The following is a 16867-nucleotide window of genomic DNA, read 5'->3' as shown; positions in this document are numbered from 1 at the left end:
GCCGCCGCCAGCGAGGAAGATGCCACCGCCGCGCCGCCGTCCTGGCCGCCGCGTCCTTTTCCTCCTCCTGGCCCTGCTGCTGCCCTCACCGCCCCCAACGCGCGCCCCAGCGCCCCCGGGCCCCGCCGCCGCTCTGCTCCAGGCTCTCGGGCTGCCCGACGTGCACCGGGGCGCCCCCACGCCCCGGCCCGTACCCCCCGTCATGTGGCGCCTCTTCCGCCACCGGGACCCCCAGGAGGCCAGGGTGGGCCCGCGGCGGACGCCCCAGGGGACCACCCTGAGACCGTGCCACGTGGAGGAGCTGGGGGTCGCCGGAAACATCGTGCGCCACATCCCGGACCGCGGTGAGTGGGGCCTGCTCTGGGGGCGTGTGTCGGGGAGGCTGGACCCCGCCGTGCGCCCCGCCACGAGCCTCCAGCGCCGCGTGGGGGAAGCCAGAGCGGCTCCGAATGTCCCCACCCGTCCCGTCCAGCCCACGAGCAACCTGGCCCCCCGCACTCCATGGGCTCTGTCCCGTGGGCACCTGCGGGGACCGGCTGGAGTGGTCCCACGGCCAGGCTCCCTTGCACGGGGCAAGGCCCCTAGCTTGCAGCTGAAGCCCTGCCCCCACTCTCCGCTCGTTCCCCCCGCTGTTTCACACCATTTGATGCCTTTCCTGCAGATACCACCTCTCCAGCATCGCTTCCCCACCGGCCCCAGGCATCCGTTCATCTCTAGCCCTGGCTGGGTCCCGCCGGCAGGCCGCCCTGCACCGGGCCGGGCCTCCTCTTACTTGCAAGCGATGCCCTGCCCCCACTCCCTCATTCCCCGCCCCCTCCCCCGCCCCGCGCGCCACTTAACACCATTTGACGCCTTCCAACAGTTGGCGCCCCCAGCCCCAGGCGCTCACCTTTCCCCCGTCCGCAGCAGAAACCCCCTCGCGGGCAGGCCAGGCAGGGCGCGGGGGCGCAGCGCGAGCCCAGCCCTCTCCCTGCCTCCCCAGGTGCGCCCACCCGACCCCCGGAGCCCGCACGGGCCGCGGGGCAGTGCCCTGAGTGGACCGTCGTCTTCGATCTCGCGGCCGTGGAACCCGCAGAGCGCCCGAGCCGAGCCCGCCTGGAGCTGCGCTTCGCGGCGGCGGAGGCGCCGTTCGGCTGGGAGCTGAGCATAAGGCAGGCGGCGGAGGGCGCGGGCGCGGGCGCCGGGCCGGTGCTGCTCCGTCAGGCGGTGCCCACCCTGCGAACGCCGGTGCGCGCCGAGCTGCTGGGCGCCGCCTGGCCCCGCAACGCGTCCGCGCCGCGCAGCCTCCGCCTGGCGCTGGCGCTGCTCCCCCGGGCCCCCGCGGGCTGCGCGCACCTGGCCGAGGCCTCGCTGCTGCTGGTGACCCTCGACCCGCGCCTGTGCCACCCGCTGGCCCGGCCGCGGCGCGAAGCCGAGCCCGCAGTGGGCGGCAGCCCCGGGGGCGCGTGTCGCACGAGGCGGCTCTACGTGAGCTTCCGCGAGGTGGGCTGGCACCGCTGGGTCATCGCGCCGCGCGGCTTCCTGGCCAACTACTGCCAGGGCCAGTGCGCGCTGCCCGCCGCGCTGTCGGGCCCCGGCGGGACGGCCCCGCTCAACCACGCCGTGCTGCGCGCGCTCATGCACGCGGCTGCCCCCGGCGCCGGCGGCCTGCCCTGCTGCGTGCCCGCGCGCCTGTCGCCCATTTCCGTGCTCTTCTTTGACAACAGCGACAACGTGGTCCTGCGGCACTACGAGGACATGGTGGTGGACGAGTGTGGCTGCCGTTGACGGGGCCAGATGGGGGGCCCAGACAATAAACACTGCGTGGTCCGCTCCCCTGTCTCCCGTCTGGTCGCCTGGGGGCGGGAGAGGAAGCAGCCAAGGTGGTGGGACAGTGACCCCCAGTGACGCCACCTGCCCAGCTCTCCCAGCTGGGGTCCTACATCCCAATCTCCAGGTAGCCCAACAGCTAACCTGCCCAAGAGCCTGGGAGCTGCCCACAGCAGGCCCAGGCACTGCCCAATAGCAGGGGCCTTGGTCACTACCTGCCGCCACCCCCCCGCCCCCCAGTCCCCGCCATGCTGATCATCTAGCCATTTTCAGCTTTGCCGTCCAGGCGACCCCAAGGCTTCCAAAAAGCCAGGCCCCCAGACCAGGAGCTCTGCCACCTCCCTGCAGTTCATCTGCCCCAGTGTGAACACAAGAGCTGTTTATTAAGATTTTATTGGTGACAATAGAGCTTAAAACAAATCGACCAGAAATCAAAAGTTACATTGCCTTGGTACAGATGCCCCTCAATTTGGAAAACAATAACTGCTGCTATGAAGGTGGAGAACAAAGCAAACAGCACAAAGCAGAGGCAAAGCATTCCAAGGAACAGAACAGGGCGGGCGGGTGGGCACAGGTTGCCCACGGGGTGTCGCACAAGGGGTCAGAGCGGAAACCTATCCAAACTCTACGCCTCTATGTGGCCTACCAAAAGAAGGGGGAAACCGAAAGCCCTACAGCAATGGTAATAAATAAGAGGCCTAGCCAGAAGGAAGGTGGCCTGTGTGTCCCCGTCTCCCAAGTACAAGCTGGAATCTGGAGGCTTTGATAAGGGCCAGTGTCAGCCTCACAGGGACGGGGACGCCGGGGGGTGGGGGGGCGGGGTGGGGGTGTGGTCAGGGTCACCAGGGCCTGGGTAGGCAGGGGATGGTCCCCAAGTAGGTGGTTGTCAGGGAGACTACCACCCCCACGGTGGTGTGCAAGGAGCTGGGGGTGGCTCTCCCAGCTACAGTAACTTCTGGAGTTGTGGCCCAGACCCCACCAGACAGAAGCCCCCTCTACTAGCTGATGTGACAAACTGCTCCAAGCCCCTTCGGCGTAGAACCAACTTATTTCTGGAACTCCCTTACCCCAAAAAAGCAGAAATCACCCCACCCCATCACAGCCATACCCACAGGTAGAAGGTCTCCCAACCTGGAGGGTGGGGTAGAGAACAAGGCAGGTGGGGCGCTCGGCATGTCCAACCAGCCACGGGCACTGTGGGCGCCTGCCTGGGGATGGGTCCTCTTGGCGGCGGTCTTCCACCAAATCCTCAGGAAGGACCCCGGGGAAGAAGCCACCTCCCCACCCTCTGGCCTAACACAGCCAGTCCTGCCCAAGGCCCGTCCCGGGGTGGGTGGGGCACGAGTCCGCGGCGCGCGGGAAGCACTTGGCTTCTCAGAGTCCAGCGGAGACACCGTGGGGCTGCCTGGCCCGGGACGAGACCGTGCTCTCTCACAGCCCTGACGTGCAGGGAGAAGCCGCTGGAAGCTAAAACTGAAAACAAAATTTCTCCTCGCGATCCCGTCACAGGTGTTGATCCTAATCTTGAGATGTGTTGGCTTGTTTAAACTTCGTTTCTGGAAGCTTCTCACATCTCCCAGGTCCACCACTAAGATTTGAGAGACAAACTCAGGAAAGTATATTTTTCAGTACTCATTTGAAAGAATCTTTAAAAAACAAACAAAAACCCCAAACACCGTGTTTTCTTCAAATGAAACCCTCTTAGAACACAGGCAGCGTGACCAGGGCCGTTGCAGAGCTGGCGTGGACAGAACCCACACCTCCGCGGGGCTCTCCCAGCACGGCTGCCCCGGCAAGGAGCCTGCTCGGCACAGAAATGCGAAGTTTTTCCTGCTAAAACGTAGTCCCCTTTCAATAAAAGAGAAACAGAAAGAAAAGAACAGAGGAAAGGGCTACTCTGAGATGAGGGTGTGCCTCCCTCCGCCCTGGTCGCAGACCCAGGTGTGCACGCGGCGAGCGCTGGGCCTCCTTGGCGAGCGGGGCAGCCTGGCAGGGCTCGCTGGCGGACGGTCCTCCGCGGCCGCCCGCCTCCCGCTCTCCCTTCTCCTTCTCCTCGCCGCCGCGGGCCAGCAGTGGGCGCTCGCTCGGTCTCGGGCTCCTCTCTCCCTCGGGTGCTCCTCTCCCTCTCCTGTTGCTCACAGTGGTGCTTCAGTTTTAGCAGTGGAAAACAGGTATCCATTTATTTTTATTTTTTATTACCCAGAATAAGATGCTGATGGACTAAGCCACATAGCTTAGCTCTTCCGCTGCCACCTGCAGGGAGGAAGGAGGGCAGAGGGCCATCAGAGCAGCTCGGGGACCCCCCGCCCCGAAGGTGCAGGGCTCCTCCCCTCGCCCCACCGTGCGCTTGTGAAATGGAGCGTCGGAGGCTGGGCGAATGCCCGCACTAGTGACTCCCCACGCCACGGAGAAGGACGCCGAGAGTTAAGGGGCCCTTCTGCCAGCGGCACTAGCACCCCGCTCACCCAGCACACACACAGGGAGGGGACCCGGGCGCAGGCTCACCAGCTCTGGTCACGCCACATTCAGGGGAACCCTATGTCAGAGTCTTAGCGGCACCCCGAAGCCCCTGGTGCAGAGGAGCCCCGTGTAGCTGGGACAGGACTCCCACCCCCACCCCTTCCTCACGGAGTCCTAGGACTCTCTCAGGCAAGGACCACCACGCAGGGAGCTGGGCACGAAGCTCCTATCCCCGTCACCACGAGCAGATGCACAGGAGCCAAAACGGCCGGCCACAGGACAAGCTGGCCTCTTGGGGACTTGAGACCCCTACCACACATTTCCCTGATTTCCCATCAAGTCCAGATCCCGATGATGAAGACCTCCTGCAGGGGTCAGCTTGCCTTCTAGTACTGGGACAGCCCTGTCACTCCGCCGTGCTGGTATGCCCGCTCCCCTTGGTACGTGGAGTCTTGCGACAGCGCCACATCGATCTGTGACTTAAACTCATCGCCAAGGTAACTGTCCTGAAAAACAAAGTTGGGGAGATAAGCATCCACTTGGAGGATGTGTTCACGTCCTTCCAGCCTCAAGTACCTGCCCCAGAGAAGGATCTGGAAAACCCGGTTCTAAAGCCTAAGTGGCAGGAGACCCACACTGGTTACCTCACCATCGGACACAGGTCACCCAGGCCAGCTGCCTAAGACTGCATCGGGAAGGTGATGCTTTAAGCCCCCCAGCCCCCCTGCTGAGAGCGGACCTATGCAGAAGGCCAGGCGGAGCCGTGCTCAGGTCTGCAGGGGTGAGTATGGGGGGGTCAGTCCCGGCTGTCCTGACCTCCCTGCCGCCGGCTCACCTGGGACAGCTCGGGCTGGGAGAGGCCAGGCTGGCTCATCTGGGAGGGCTGGCTCATGGAGATGTAGCCCTGGGTCAGGGCGCCCTGGGAGAATGGCTGGGACGCCACGTCCTGGCTGGCCTGGCTGTTGGGGAGATTCGTCTGGCTGGGTCCAGGGAGCCCAAAGCGGTTCTTCTGGCGCCCCCCACGACCAGTCTTGCCTTTTGGGGTACCCCGGCCTGAAAGACAGCAGTCCAGGTTCCTTGAAGGTGATCTGCACCCGACCAACCAGCCCAGCTGCCCAAAGCCCAGACTTGAACAAACTCCAACGCCAACGTGCTTTGTCCGACATGCTGCCGCCTGGCGCTCACCTGCTGCTGGCCCGTTCGCTTGTCCAAAGTACCCTGGTGGGGGCATGGGGGGCATGACGAGGTTGAAGGGGATGGGAATGTTCATGGCGGCCACATGGCTGGGGCCTGCACTGATCATGCCGATCTGGTCGTGGGTCTGGAAGTACATGTTTGAGGGCCGGCCTGCAAGATACAAGGTGGATGGCAGGCGTCACCGCCATATCCCAACGAGCCTGCTGCCTGCCCCGCCAATGGCAGCTGGAGTGGCTGGAATGTCACTCGCATCCTGCTGCTGCTCCGAGTGCCACAGCGTTTCTCGGGGCAGCCCGACAGCAAAGCCACCTGGGTGATACAGAATTTCACCACTCGACCCCCACTCTTGAGAGCCTCCCTGGGGCTGGCTCCTGGGAACAAGCCTTTTCTCCCAGGGTATTTGGAGAATCCCTGGCCTACAAGCACCCAAAAGATTGAAGCTACATTGCATTTCCAACTGAAAAAAAAAAAGTTCTTTGTGGATAAAATTCTATGCTCGTATTACCCGCACCCCCCTCTCTACCATTACCACCAAAAGCAAGAAAACACCTTACTGAACAGACCAGTGGATCCCACTGAAAATGAAGGCCCCCAGGTACCCCCCAGGCTAGGCATATCCCAATGTGCACAGAGCTGTCCCAGGGCCTGCGAAGTCAAAGGGAGCCAAGGCATGACAGCACAGCCTTCTGGTCTGCCCCCAAGGGCCGAGAGCCTTAGCTGGGCCCACGGTGAGCTCAAAGATGAAAGATGGACCCAGAGCACCCTACATGGCAACTCACTGGATGTGGCAATGAGATTTGTCACTTGAGCCAACAACCAGGAGAATACTGGGCAAGCAAGGAAAGCGGGGGCTGGCTCACTTCACACGTGAAAGGAACTGCTGGGGTGCATCCGGCCCCAGGATGGCCAGTGAGCTCACGAGGGGACGAAGCTCAGTGTAAAATGCGGGCGTGTGGCACCAAGCACCTGGGTGAGCCAGTCATCCTCTGTAGAGGCTGGTGCGGGGAAGGGTCCCAGGAGGCAGGGATCTGGGGGATGAATGGGAACCATCCAGATGCTGGCTCAGGCAAGAGGGGCTGTTGCACACAGCAGGGGTAATGCTCAGCTTCAGGACAGAGACCCTACACAGGAGAGCGGTCTGAGAGAGCAAGCAGAAACGGGAAGACCGGCGAAACTGGAACCGAGACTGTGGGCAGCCTGGAGGAGCTGCAGCGGTGCCCCTCCCACTGAGTGGGCAAAGGGCAGGGGCTGAGGGAGGGGAACACCGTGGCCTGGGGCCCAGGAGCAAACAGGCAGAGCTACAGTATTTGCTTGCAACCCTCCATAAGCAGACCTGTGATATTTTTTAAAAATGTGTCTTTAGACACTGGCAAAGACCAATTCTTTGATTTCAGACAAGAGAAGGTGAGAAGAAACTGTCAGGCAAGCTTCTGTGGACTGAGGCTTGGGAGGTGACCCCAGGAGTGACAGGGCCAAAAGCTGCAGGCGTGGGAATGATCAACATCCAGGGCCCGCGTGGTCCCCCGCAGACTCACCCTGGCTGCTCCGATCATAGACGGATCCTGGGATAATGGCCTCCCGAGCATCATACATGGCTGTTGTCATGAAGCGGGCTCCCTGCAAACAGTTCAGATAGGTGAGGAATTTACCACCTCGACACAAGAACAACCTCTCAAGATCTGCGGGCCGGGCCATGCCTGGGCCGACCCTCCTCCACGGACTTGCTGACTGTGGGCTCTGGGCCTTGCCCGCCCCTCCTCCACAGACCTGGCCTTTGGCGCTGCACGAACTCTGTCTTCGGGCTTCACCTCGAGCAGCACCACAGCTTCTAGGTCCCCCAGAGCACCCTGGGTTCACAGGGTTTCCTAACTCCTGTGTCCAACTCCTGGGCGCCACCCATGACTTTGCATCCCAAAAGGCCAAGTGGAAAAGCCTTGGAGATGTGGGGCGGAGGAGCTCTGTGACAACTCAGCTCGCACCGGCCGCCACCCACTGCCACACGCCGCGAACCGCAGCCCGGCCCTGGGTTCCTGCCACCGCACCCGCCGCCGCTCACCGGGTTGATGGTGTTGACCAGCTTCCTGGGCTTGCTGAACTGCATGAGGCTCTCCCGCAGGTTGTTCAGGGGCCCCTCCACCAGCACCTTCTGCTCCTTGTAGTAGTTCAGCAGGTGGTTCCAGAGCGGCTGCTTGGACAGGGCCTTTGGGTTGCCCACAATAATGACCCCATACCTGCAAGGTGTGGGCACGAAAACAAGGCGTTTGGGGCTCTGCCTGGTGAGTGGAACACCACGTAACACAATGAAGCAAGACTGAACAAAAACTCAAAATCCATATCCAAGGTGACGGGCCGTTCTCCCGGCACCCTGTCTGCCTCCCTGCCCCGACGCCCGGCCTGCCCATGACAGCGCCCACCGCTGAGTGCCAGGGACAGAAGGGCATACCGCTGGTCACGGTGACCCGGCACTGAAGCCCGCCACGCAAGCTGCCCACAGTGCACTGGGTGTATCTGCAGACAATTTCTGAGGAGCCCAGACATCAAAACCCCTCCATGAGCAGAGGAGCTCAGATGAGTCTCCTTGTTTGCAGCCACGGGTCGGCCTCCTGGGAGGTCAGCCCCAGCAGGCTCCGCGGCCTCGGGAACCCCGACAGGCCAGGGCACAGACCTCAATGACCAAGCCGGGGACTGGCTTCTCTGGTGGACGCTCACCCCAGCGAGCTGTTTCAGGACCCCCGTGCCCCAGTGCTGGCCACCAAACAAGACAGCACCTTAGAAAGGGGGGAGGTGGTAACAGATAACAAGCAACATGTCCTGACAGGGCAAGGAACCAATGTGTGAAGTGAGCCTGACTTCTGGCTGGTATGGGGGCAGCTGCAGTCGTTTTACTCAAAGGTGACAAAGAGCCACCTTATTCTCTGGGTCCCCTCTGCTATCATTATTTCAAAAAACATTACATTCTAGGGCCAAAAAGGTAGGCGAGACCAAAAGATAAGATTTAGGGTTAAATGTCTCCACGTGGACACAACCTGCACTAGTGGGTTTCTTAGGTCACAAGGGCCTAGATGACCCTTCCCACAAAACTGAGGCCACACAAACCCACTAGGACATGAAACAAAGGCATCTCATGGGGAGGCACTCTCTCTAAACTGCTGCTTGGGAGAGCTCTGACCTCTGGCACTGGCGAAGCCCAGTCCCGCCCCAAGTGCAGCCCAAGGTTCAGGTGTGGGGCAAGGAGAAGAACTGAAGAGGCGATCCAGGCAGGGAGCAGCTCTTGGGCGGACCCTCCCAGCTCCAGACTCTAAGAGAAAAGTCCCTCTGAAGAATTCCCATGGCAGGAGGGAGGCACCTGCCATCAGCAAGGCCCAGCGGGACACAGTCCTCTGTACCTCGCTCTGGTCAGGGCCACATTAAGTCGCCTGGGGTCGTTTAAAAATCCGATGCCTTGGTGCTCGTTGGCTCGCACACAGGAAAGGATGATGAAGTCCTTCTCTCGCCCCTGGAATGCATCCACGCTGGCAATCTCCACCTCCTACAAGGGACACACGGTCACAGTCAGCCAGCTGGCTGCCTTCAAGGACCCTCAGACTGTGGGAACGCTGTTGAGGTGCACCGTCCAATCCCACCAAGGAGCCTGGGACCTGAAGCCTGCAGAGCACCCCCACGCCACCCACCTGCTCGCTGCGCCTCTGGACAGCAAGGACGGAGCCCCTCTGGCTGGGCCTGCTCCCACTGGGCCTTCACGGTCCCCAGCCCCACTCTCCTGGCCTTCCTGTGCTTCAGCTGCCTTTTTAACTGTGGCAATTTGTTTCCCAATAATAAAAGCATACGTGCTTGCCATAAAAGACCTTAGACTGGACCCAAGTTAACGAAATAGAGACCACCGGTCATCCTCACTCAGTTGCTACTTTGCATTTTGGTTCACTTCCGCAGAGATAAAGAATGACGTTGTCCCACACCCTTTCAGCACACACATCCTGGACATTTCATCCAGGCAAGGACACAGGGGTGAATCGCATTTTCATGACTACAGAACACGCACTGTAAGGCTGCCTCGTAATCACACCGTACGGTTCGACTTAGAATTATTTTCAGTTTAGCTCTGAAAACTATCCCTCGCAGGCCGGTGCCCTCACAGCCGCAGGCCAGGCAGGGGGAGCCGGCGGGCCCGAGTGGGTGCGCGCACCTGGTAGAGCTTGGTGTGCAGGGAGCCGCTGAACTGCATGTACTGCACCAGGTAGGAGCGCTGGCCCTCGTACGGGGTGATGATGCCGATCTGGTCAGGCTTGGCGCCCGCCTTCAACAACTTCGTGGTGATCTTCTCCACGTTGGCAGCTTCCGTCCTAAGAAAACCCACCTTTCAGCTCCTGGGCTGCCCCCGCGGGCCCGAGACCAAGGCTGGAGCCTGTGGGAGGTGCGGGGCCGGCTCCACCTCTGGGGCAGCCCTGAGAAGGCCTTCGCTGCGCCCACGGCCAGGCTCCCCATCATTTACCAAGAGAGTCACAGGGGACGGGACAGGCTCACACGTGGGCTTAGCAGTATCTGCTCAATAGAAGAACCCACACTGAAGATGCAAGGTGAAAATACGCTGCTGGTTTAGGGGTCCACACAGAATGGGGACGAGGAGGGCGAGGAAAAGCTTTAGCACCGCGGTAGAAAACGGAGTGCCAAGCTGCCACTGAAGCCTGCGGATGCCGAGGGCGAGTCTCTGCTTACCTGTTCAGGTAGGAGGTGCCTGAGCTGGCGATCTCCTCTTGGCCCTGGGTCACGTAGAAGAACATCGGCTTATCAGGTTGGGGCCACTGGAAGTCAAACCCCTTCTTCACTCGGTCCGCTGTCACCAGGAGGGGGGAAAAGAGGCAACACTACCCATTAGAGAAAAAAGCCACAGCCCACCTTGACTGAGTGCCGATGGAGCAACACAGAGACCGGGCCATCAGAGGCAGAGGCCTGTGGTAGAGTAGTTAACAGCAGGCTTCGGGCAAGAGACCCTGGTCAATGGGGCCCCGAGGAGGCCGCTGGAGCGGGTTCCACTGCCCCAAAACGCCTCGGATGAAGGGAAGCTGCACATACCAACACCCAGCTGCCCGGTGCACAAAGCTGGCTCACTCACTGAACATTCTCTCACCGGCTGGTGCTTTCCATGGCCTGTTTAAGAAATCTCTGCCTACCCCAGGGTCACAAGGATACTCTGTTTTCTTCTAGAAGTTTTACTGTGGTGCCTTAAAGGACCCCTAAGTCCCTCCAACTGGCTTTTATGGATGACACTGTTGAGTCACTCTCATCCTGTCACAGACCAAAGCCTACGGACGGGTGGGCCTGCCTCTGGATTCTACCTGGGGCACCGTGCCCACAGTACCCTGGCAATTGCAGTTCTACAGTAACTCAGGACACGTGGTAGTGTAAGCCACCACCTCCACTAGGCTCTTCATGTTCACCTTGGCTATTCTGGGCCCTGTGCATTTATTTCCTTATAATTTAAAAAATTAGCTCATCCATTCACACGCCCCACTCACCCCTTTGGGAATTTTGGAGCTGCATCTAATCAACAGATCAGCATGAGAAAAATGGCATTTTTGCCTCAAAACAGCCTAACATCAGTGATCCACTTTATGTCAAGCTGAGAAAGAGGCCACATCCACCTCCATCCTTCCCGCAAGGGCAGTAGCCAACTGGCTAACTCAGTGGCGCATTAGCCCAGGGGCTGCCGGCAAACGTTTGCCCACTGGGGGCGGTGGGGCAGGGCTGGTCTATAAGGCTCCTGCCCCAGCTAATGTCAGGCTACCCCAAGAGGGAGTCTGGGTGGGTGCCAGCACCGCCTTGGGCAGGGGCCACCTCGGGGCTCAAGGGGGCTCCTGGGAGCTGCTCAGGCTGTGTTCTGGGTTCAGATACTAATTACACAGGTGTGTTCACTTAGAGAAGACTCACCAAGCTGAACACAGGATTTGGGCACTTCTTTGCACTTTAATGAAAAATTAAAAAATATGTATTCAGGGCACCTAGGTGGCACAGTCAATTAAGTGTCCGACTCCTGGCGTCTGCTCAGGTCATGATCTCAGGGTCAAGAGATCAAGCCCCGTGTTGGGCTCTGTGCTCAGCGTGGAATCTGCTTCAGATTCTCTCTTCCCTCTCCCTGCCCCTCCCGCTCGTGCTCACTTTCACTGTCTCTAAAATAAATAAATAAATCTCTGAATGGAAAAAAAAAAAGACAGACATATACATACACATACACGTACGTACTTACTGGGTGCTGACCACGTGCCGGGCACGCAGGACACTGCAGGGAACCACCAGCACTACGGCTCCCTGCCCCCCAGAGCCGCCACCACAAGGAAGGCAGAACAGGGCCGGCAAGGGCCAGAATCGGTGCTAAGTGGTGGCTTTCCCAACTAGTGTCAAATGGCAAACAAGCTCCTTGTGGCCTGGCCTTTCCTCGCCCCACCCCCCAATGGACCAGCACCGTTCTAAGTGTCACAGTGATGGTGATGATAACAGTGCCGTCAACCCCCAGGGCCACACAACACCGCGGCTGCACGGCCGGGCCAGGCGGGCACTCAGCCTTCGTCTCAGCCAGACGGCGGGCCGGGCAAGGCCGACATGGCAGGCTGCTGGCATTAACCGGACATTAAGAACGCCAGTCTCAGGACCCCTTATAGAGCCTAAAAAGTTGAGGAATCCAAGCAGCTACCACTTGCATAGCTTGTATCTACTGACATTTGCTGTATTTTAAAACCTAGAAACATAAAATATTTATGAATTCCTTTAAAAATTATCAGCCAAAAACATATTTTATAAAAAATAACATTTCCCGGGCGCCTGGGTGGCTCAGTCGGTTAAGCGACTGCCTTCGGCTCAGGTCATGATCCTGGAGTCCCTGGATCGAGTCCTGCATCGGGCTCCCTGCTCGGCGGGGAGTCTGCTTCTCCCTCTGACCCTCCCCCCTCTCATGTACTATCTCTCTCTCATTCTCGCTCTCTCAAATAAATAAATCTTTAAAAAATAAATAAATAACATTTCCCACTAAAATATGTATCTCTTGAGTTTCTGCAACTCAGCGACGTGGCTGACTCTGCTTCTGTGCTCAGTCTCCCATCAGCCCTTGCAGTAGGACGATCGGGCGTCACAGATGCACATAGTTGGAAAAGGGAAGAGTGTTTTATAACTTTCCCCACAATCGTGGGGTTTTAACCGATTCCAGACCAAAGCTGGACAGGAGGTCACCCTGCAGGTTCGTGATGCTGGCTTCTCTCTTCTGCCCTGCCTTTGGGACGGCCTCTGACTTTGTAATGCCCTTGCTGGCCATCAGAATGGGAAGTACTTGCTCACCAAGTCTGGCAGAGCTCCCAAAGACTCGCACGCCTCACGGACATTTGTCACCACAACAGATCCCACCAGAAAAGCCACTCAGCATTGGAAAGACTTGGTCAGCCCAGATTAGGGACATGAGTTTTCCAAAATTCTGATTTTCATTTTGAATCCTCAGGTTTTATCACTGGAGATAAATACTGTCAATTGTTTTCCTTGAAGCCATGGGCTGACTCACTTTGATCATTTCTGGCAAAGCACTGCTGAACTCAACCCCAGTCTGAATGACCGACCATACTGTGTCCCTGAATCCTTTTAAAAGCACCTACCACACCCTTCAAGTGTCTCAGAACTCCCTACCTCATCACACACAGGGTCATCCGGATGGGCACCCAAGGGGTTAGTAAAGTGAGTACTCTCCACTGATGCATTCAGGGTCTTGCCTGCTGCAAGCATGTGGTGGTGACGACACATGGCAGTCCGGCAGCACTGTCCCCACTCATGTCGAGGCACCAGCCAGCCCTCCAGGGTTGTTTCTGTACCCTCAGCACGAGCGTCCGCATGGCAAAAGGGCACACGATCCCTCAGTGTTACTATGAGAGTAGTTCTGGCCTCAGTCCTGTGAAGCCCCAGGGCCCGGGGTATGAGAGCACCGGAGTGAGGAGTGGAGGCACGGTCAGCTCAGCCACCTCCTGTTCTGTCCACCGTGTGACAGGCCCCCAGCGTGAATTCTCATGGAGTGACCCTGCATTTTACAAGGACAAGCTCCCCCTTGCCCACGGGCCAAGGACGTCCCACACTCCAGAGTGGACATGCCGTCCTGCAGACCACTGTACCTCTCTGAGGTCCCCCCTACACGTAAGTGATCACCATGTAAGCCGCTTAGGCCGTGACAACAGGTTTCACCTCCCCAGGCTGCACTCCCTCCAGGCCCCCCACTCTGGGCTGAGCACTACCTGCCGTGACGCCATTCTGGAGAGAGCCCTCGTAGAAGATGTTGGATGGGAAGGCGCTGAGCGCAGGGTGCATCCGATACTGGACCTGCAGGCGGATGGGACGGATGCCCAGCACCACCAGGCGCTCGAAGAGTGACTGAGATAGTCCGGCCTTGGCTGCCTTCTTGCACATCACCACAGGGCCCAGCTGACAGTGGTCACCCACGAGGATGAGCTGTGGCGAGAGGCCCACACAGGTGAGGAGCTCAGGTGTGAAACCGCACAGACGTCCACTCATGGGGCACCAAGGGGCCCTGGTGTTATACAACCACCCAGCCACATGAATTCAACCAGGAAGAGGCGACCAGCACAGGACACCGCCCACCACATAGAGGCATCCAGCTTTCCTAAATAAGTTCGTGTCATGTCACTGCTCTTTTACGGAAGACCTACGTTAGAGGTAATGGCTTTTGTTGTAAAATCAAGAACCCTCTTCAGATTTCTTTTGGTTGTCAAAAACAGGTACTAACGTAGGTCTTTTGTAAAAGCAAGGTGGTGTAATAGGAACTTTCAGAAAGTAGGGATATTCTTCGCTTTATCCCATTTTTGCTTGTAAGAGGTTTCAAAGCAGTGTTTCACTTTCAGATAGTGGGGGAAACCTATATATGAAACACACAGACTTGCACTCAGGACCCACAAGAGGTGCTCTGTGTGGCACCCATCCTTCCAAGAACCACTCAATGAGCCCGCTGGGCATCCCTCTGCTCTGCCAGGACATCACACGGCATTACAGAGCATTATCAGAAACGAACCCCCAGCACTGAGAATGACACGGAACTGGAACAAGAGAACACACACTGGTTTTCAAACAGGACGACAGTGAATGGCCCACCTGCTTGGCGCCAAGGACCACAGGGACCATGCACTCTGGTTCGGTAGCCTGGGTGCTCTCATCAATTAAAATGGAACGGAACTGCATCTTGGCGAGCCTCGGGTCCCCTGCACCCACACACGTGCAGCAGATGACATCTGCATTCTGGAGACGAGAGCAGGCAAGGCATCAGGAAACCTGCACGGTAAATGCTACCAGGCCCCAAAGGGCAGGCGGAGCAGGACACTGACTGGCACCCTCCCCGACACCTACGGACACAGGCCGCTGTCCCACCTGGGGGACGCATCTACGTCCAGGTTGCAGCGGCACTACCTTCTGAGACCCTAAGTGATCATGCTTCGTCACAAAAACCTCTCAGCACAGACGTGGTTCTGTGCCTCAAGACAGCCTCAGAGAGGCAGTGCTGAGCTGGGGAAAGCTTGTCTGTTATAAAAGAGCAGGGGAGTGTTCCAGACCCACCTCCAGGCCAAGATGTACAACCACTGAGAAGGCAAATACGGGAGGTACTGAAGTTCTTTCTCAAAAGCAAACTAAACTGATGTAAAGGCTCCACGCCATGCTCCGCATTCCGCAACAGGTCCCACGGCCACACGGGGCCAAACGGCCCAGAGGTTAAGAGCTCACCATGAGCAGCTCCCTCTCGGCGGTGCGCTTCAGGGCCCGGTACCGCTTCTCGTCAGCAGAGGACAGCTCCCCCGTCTCGTCCTTCAGCTGCTGTAGCTTCTGCAGCTCCGGCATGCTGGAAGCATGGCGACACGTCAGCAGGCACGGGAGCCAGGCGTTGCCAGGGACCGCGCACGGGAGACGTGCTGCACTCGAGGCAGGCTACCCAACACCCACCTATCCATATTCCTGATCTGGTTGTGCAGGGCCAGGAAGGACACTGGGGAGTCAATGGCCTCGCGGCTCTTCGCGCAGAGCCGCACGACTTTCAGCCCAGTCTGGTGGATCTTCTCAGTCAGCTGATCCACAGCTATGTTACTCGGAGCACAGACGAGCACAGGCCTTCAACACACAAGGCGAACAAACATCTCAGAGCTCAGCCAGAGGAAGTTCAGGAAATGCTCACTGCCAGGACTGTCGTTCTGAATCCTAGGCAGTGGAGCACCTCCCCACTGGGGACCTAGGACTAAAGTCAGTGAACAAAGCTGAAGGAGCTAAAATCCAACTGGTCTGGAGCTTCCTGTTCCCAGCTGGTTTTCACACTTCTCATGTACAGCAACGCTACTAAGTGAATCCTGCCTCCTCACCCTCCTGGGTCTGCACCGTAAAGACTCTGAAAGCTCTGCGACGCGCACAGGCCCGACACTCGGGACGCGCTGACCCACCGCCCCACGGCTGCCTCCACCAGAGCAGCAGGCTTACTTGTGAGTAGCAACCACGGAGACCAGATCACATACAAATAACGTAGAATACACAGTGCCGGGACCATGCCAAGCCCTACCCGTTGCCCTGCCGAGCAAGGTGGTAGACGATGGTGGCAGAGGTCACCGTCTTCCCCGTGCCTGGTGGTCCCTGGATCAGGCTCAGCGGTCTCTGCAGCACAGTCTTGACAGCATAAACCTTCGGATAACAGGCAGTCGTTAGGCTACAGCCACCCCCGGGGAGTGGGGGGCCGGCCACCCACCCAAGCAGGCTCTGCCGGCCAGGCCCCTCCTATCCCCCAGAAGGGGTGAGAACCTGCGAATGGTTGAGGTCGGGGAGCCCCTGTGCCGTGAAGCGCTTCGGCAGCTGGCACTTGATGATCACATCCTCCACCTCGTGCCCGAGCAGCTTGTGGTAGATGTAGCCCGAGACAGAGGTCTCATCCACAGCAAACGTTTTCAGCGCACTCTGCATCCTGGAAGGCAAGCTCGGGGTCAGCAGCATGCACACGACCATGGAGCGGTGAGGCCTGGCTCTCGCGGGTGAGCAGATCGTCCAGATGCCGAAGGCGGTGGGGCACCCCAGAGCAGATGCAGTGGCGCGGGCAGGGACAAGGTGGACGTACCTATCAAACGAGGTTGACTTCCACACGAAATCCACCTGGAAGTTGTGAGTCACCTCCACGGGCGCACCCACACTGCTCCGAAGCTCAATGGCGATCTCATCGCCATAATCTGTGCCGCTGAGTTAAGTTTCATCGTTGTCAAAAGCTGAGTTTACCTTTCTGAGGAGCCTTCATTTGGTGACTGAGGAAAAAGACCCTCCTCTGCGCCAAACACAGAAGACTCAGCCCGCCCGGCCTGTGCTCACCGCCAGACGCCGGCCCGGTGTCGGGGCCCCTGCTGCC

At 58.9% G+C, this 16867-nt stretch overlaps 2 protein-coding genes across 3 annotated transcripts in view; one reads left to right on the top strand and one right to left on the bottom strand.

Annotated features, from left to right (window-relative positions):
• The first annotated feature begins 19 nt into the window (after positions 1-19).
• Positions 20-1812, top strand: GDF1 (growth differentiation factor 1). Its single transcript, XM_081815842.1, has 2 exons — positions 20-344; positions 983-1812. The coding sequence occupies exons 1-2, from the start codon at positions 20-22 to the stop codon at positions 1765-1767; spliced, it is 1110 nt and encodes a 369-aa protein (XP_081671968.1). The 3' UTR covers positions 1768-1812.
• A 374-nt stretch (positions 1813-2186) lies between these two features.
• Positions 2187-16867, bottom strand: part of UPF1 (UPF1 RNA helicase and ATPase) — a 37262-nt gene continuing 22581 nt past the window's right edge. For both annotated transcript variants that reach the window (XM_081815829.1, XM_081815836.1), the window contains exons 9-24: positions 16586-16694; positions 16276-16435; positions 16040-16158; positions 15436-15600; positions 15220-15334; positions 14596-14739; positions 13725-13938; positions 10180-10297; positions 9650-9806; positions 8853-8995; positions 7523-7697; positions 7002-7083; positions 5455-5616; positions 5105-5322; positions 4653-4775; positions 2187-4062 (exon numbers count right to left, since the gene is read on the bottom strand). In XM_081815829.1, the coding sequence (XP_081671955.1) occupies positions 4656-4775; positions 5105-5322; positions 5455-5616; positions 7002-7083; positions 7523-7697; positions 8853-8995; positions 9650-9806; positions 10180-10297; positions 13725-13938; positions 14596-14739; positions 15220-15334; positions 15436-15600; positions 16040-16158; positions 16276-16435; positions 16586-16694 (2201 nt within the window). In that variant the 3' untranslated portion in view covers positions 2187-4062; positions 4653-4655. The remainder of the gene's footprint in view (positions 4063-4652; positions 4776-5104; positions 5323-5454; positions 5617-7001; positions 7084-7522; positions 7698-8852; positions 8996-9649; positions 9807-10179; positions 10298-13724; positions 13939-14595; positions 14740-15219; positions 15335-15435; positions 15601-16039; positions 16159-16275; positions 16436-16585; positions 16695-16867) is intronic.

The sequence above is a fragment of the Leptonychotes weddellii genome, chromosome 1 (assembly GCF_054177405.1).
Source record: "Leptonychotes weddellii isolate Sample4059 chromosome 1, ASM5417740v2, whole genome shotgun sequence".
In the NCBI taxonomy this organism is placed as follows: Eukaryota; Metazoa; Chordata; class Mammalia; order Carnivora; family Phocidae; genus Leptonychotes; species Leptonychotes weddellii.
Note: the sequence above shows the minus strand (reverse complement) of the source record. Positions and strands in the feature narration are given on the sequence as shown.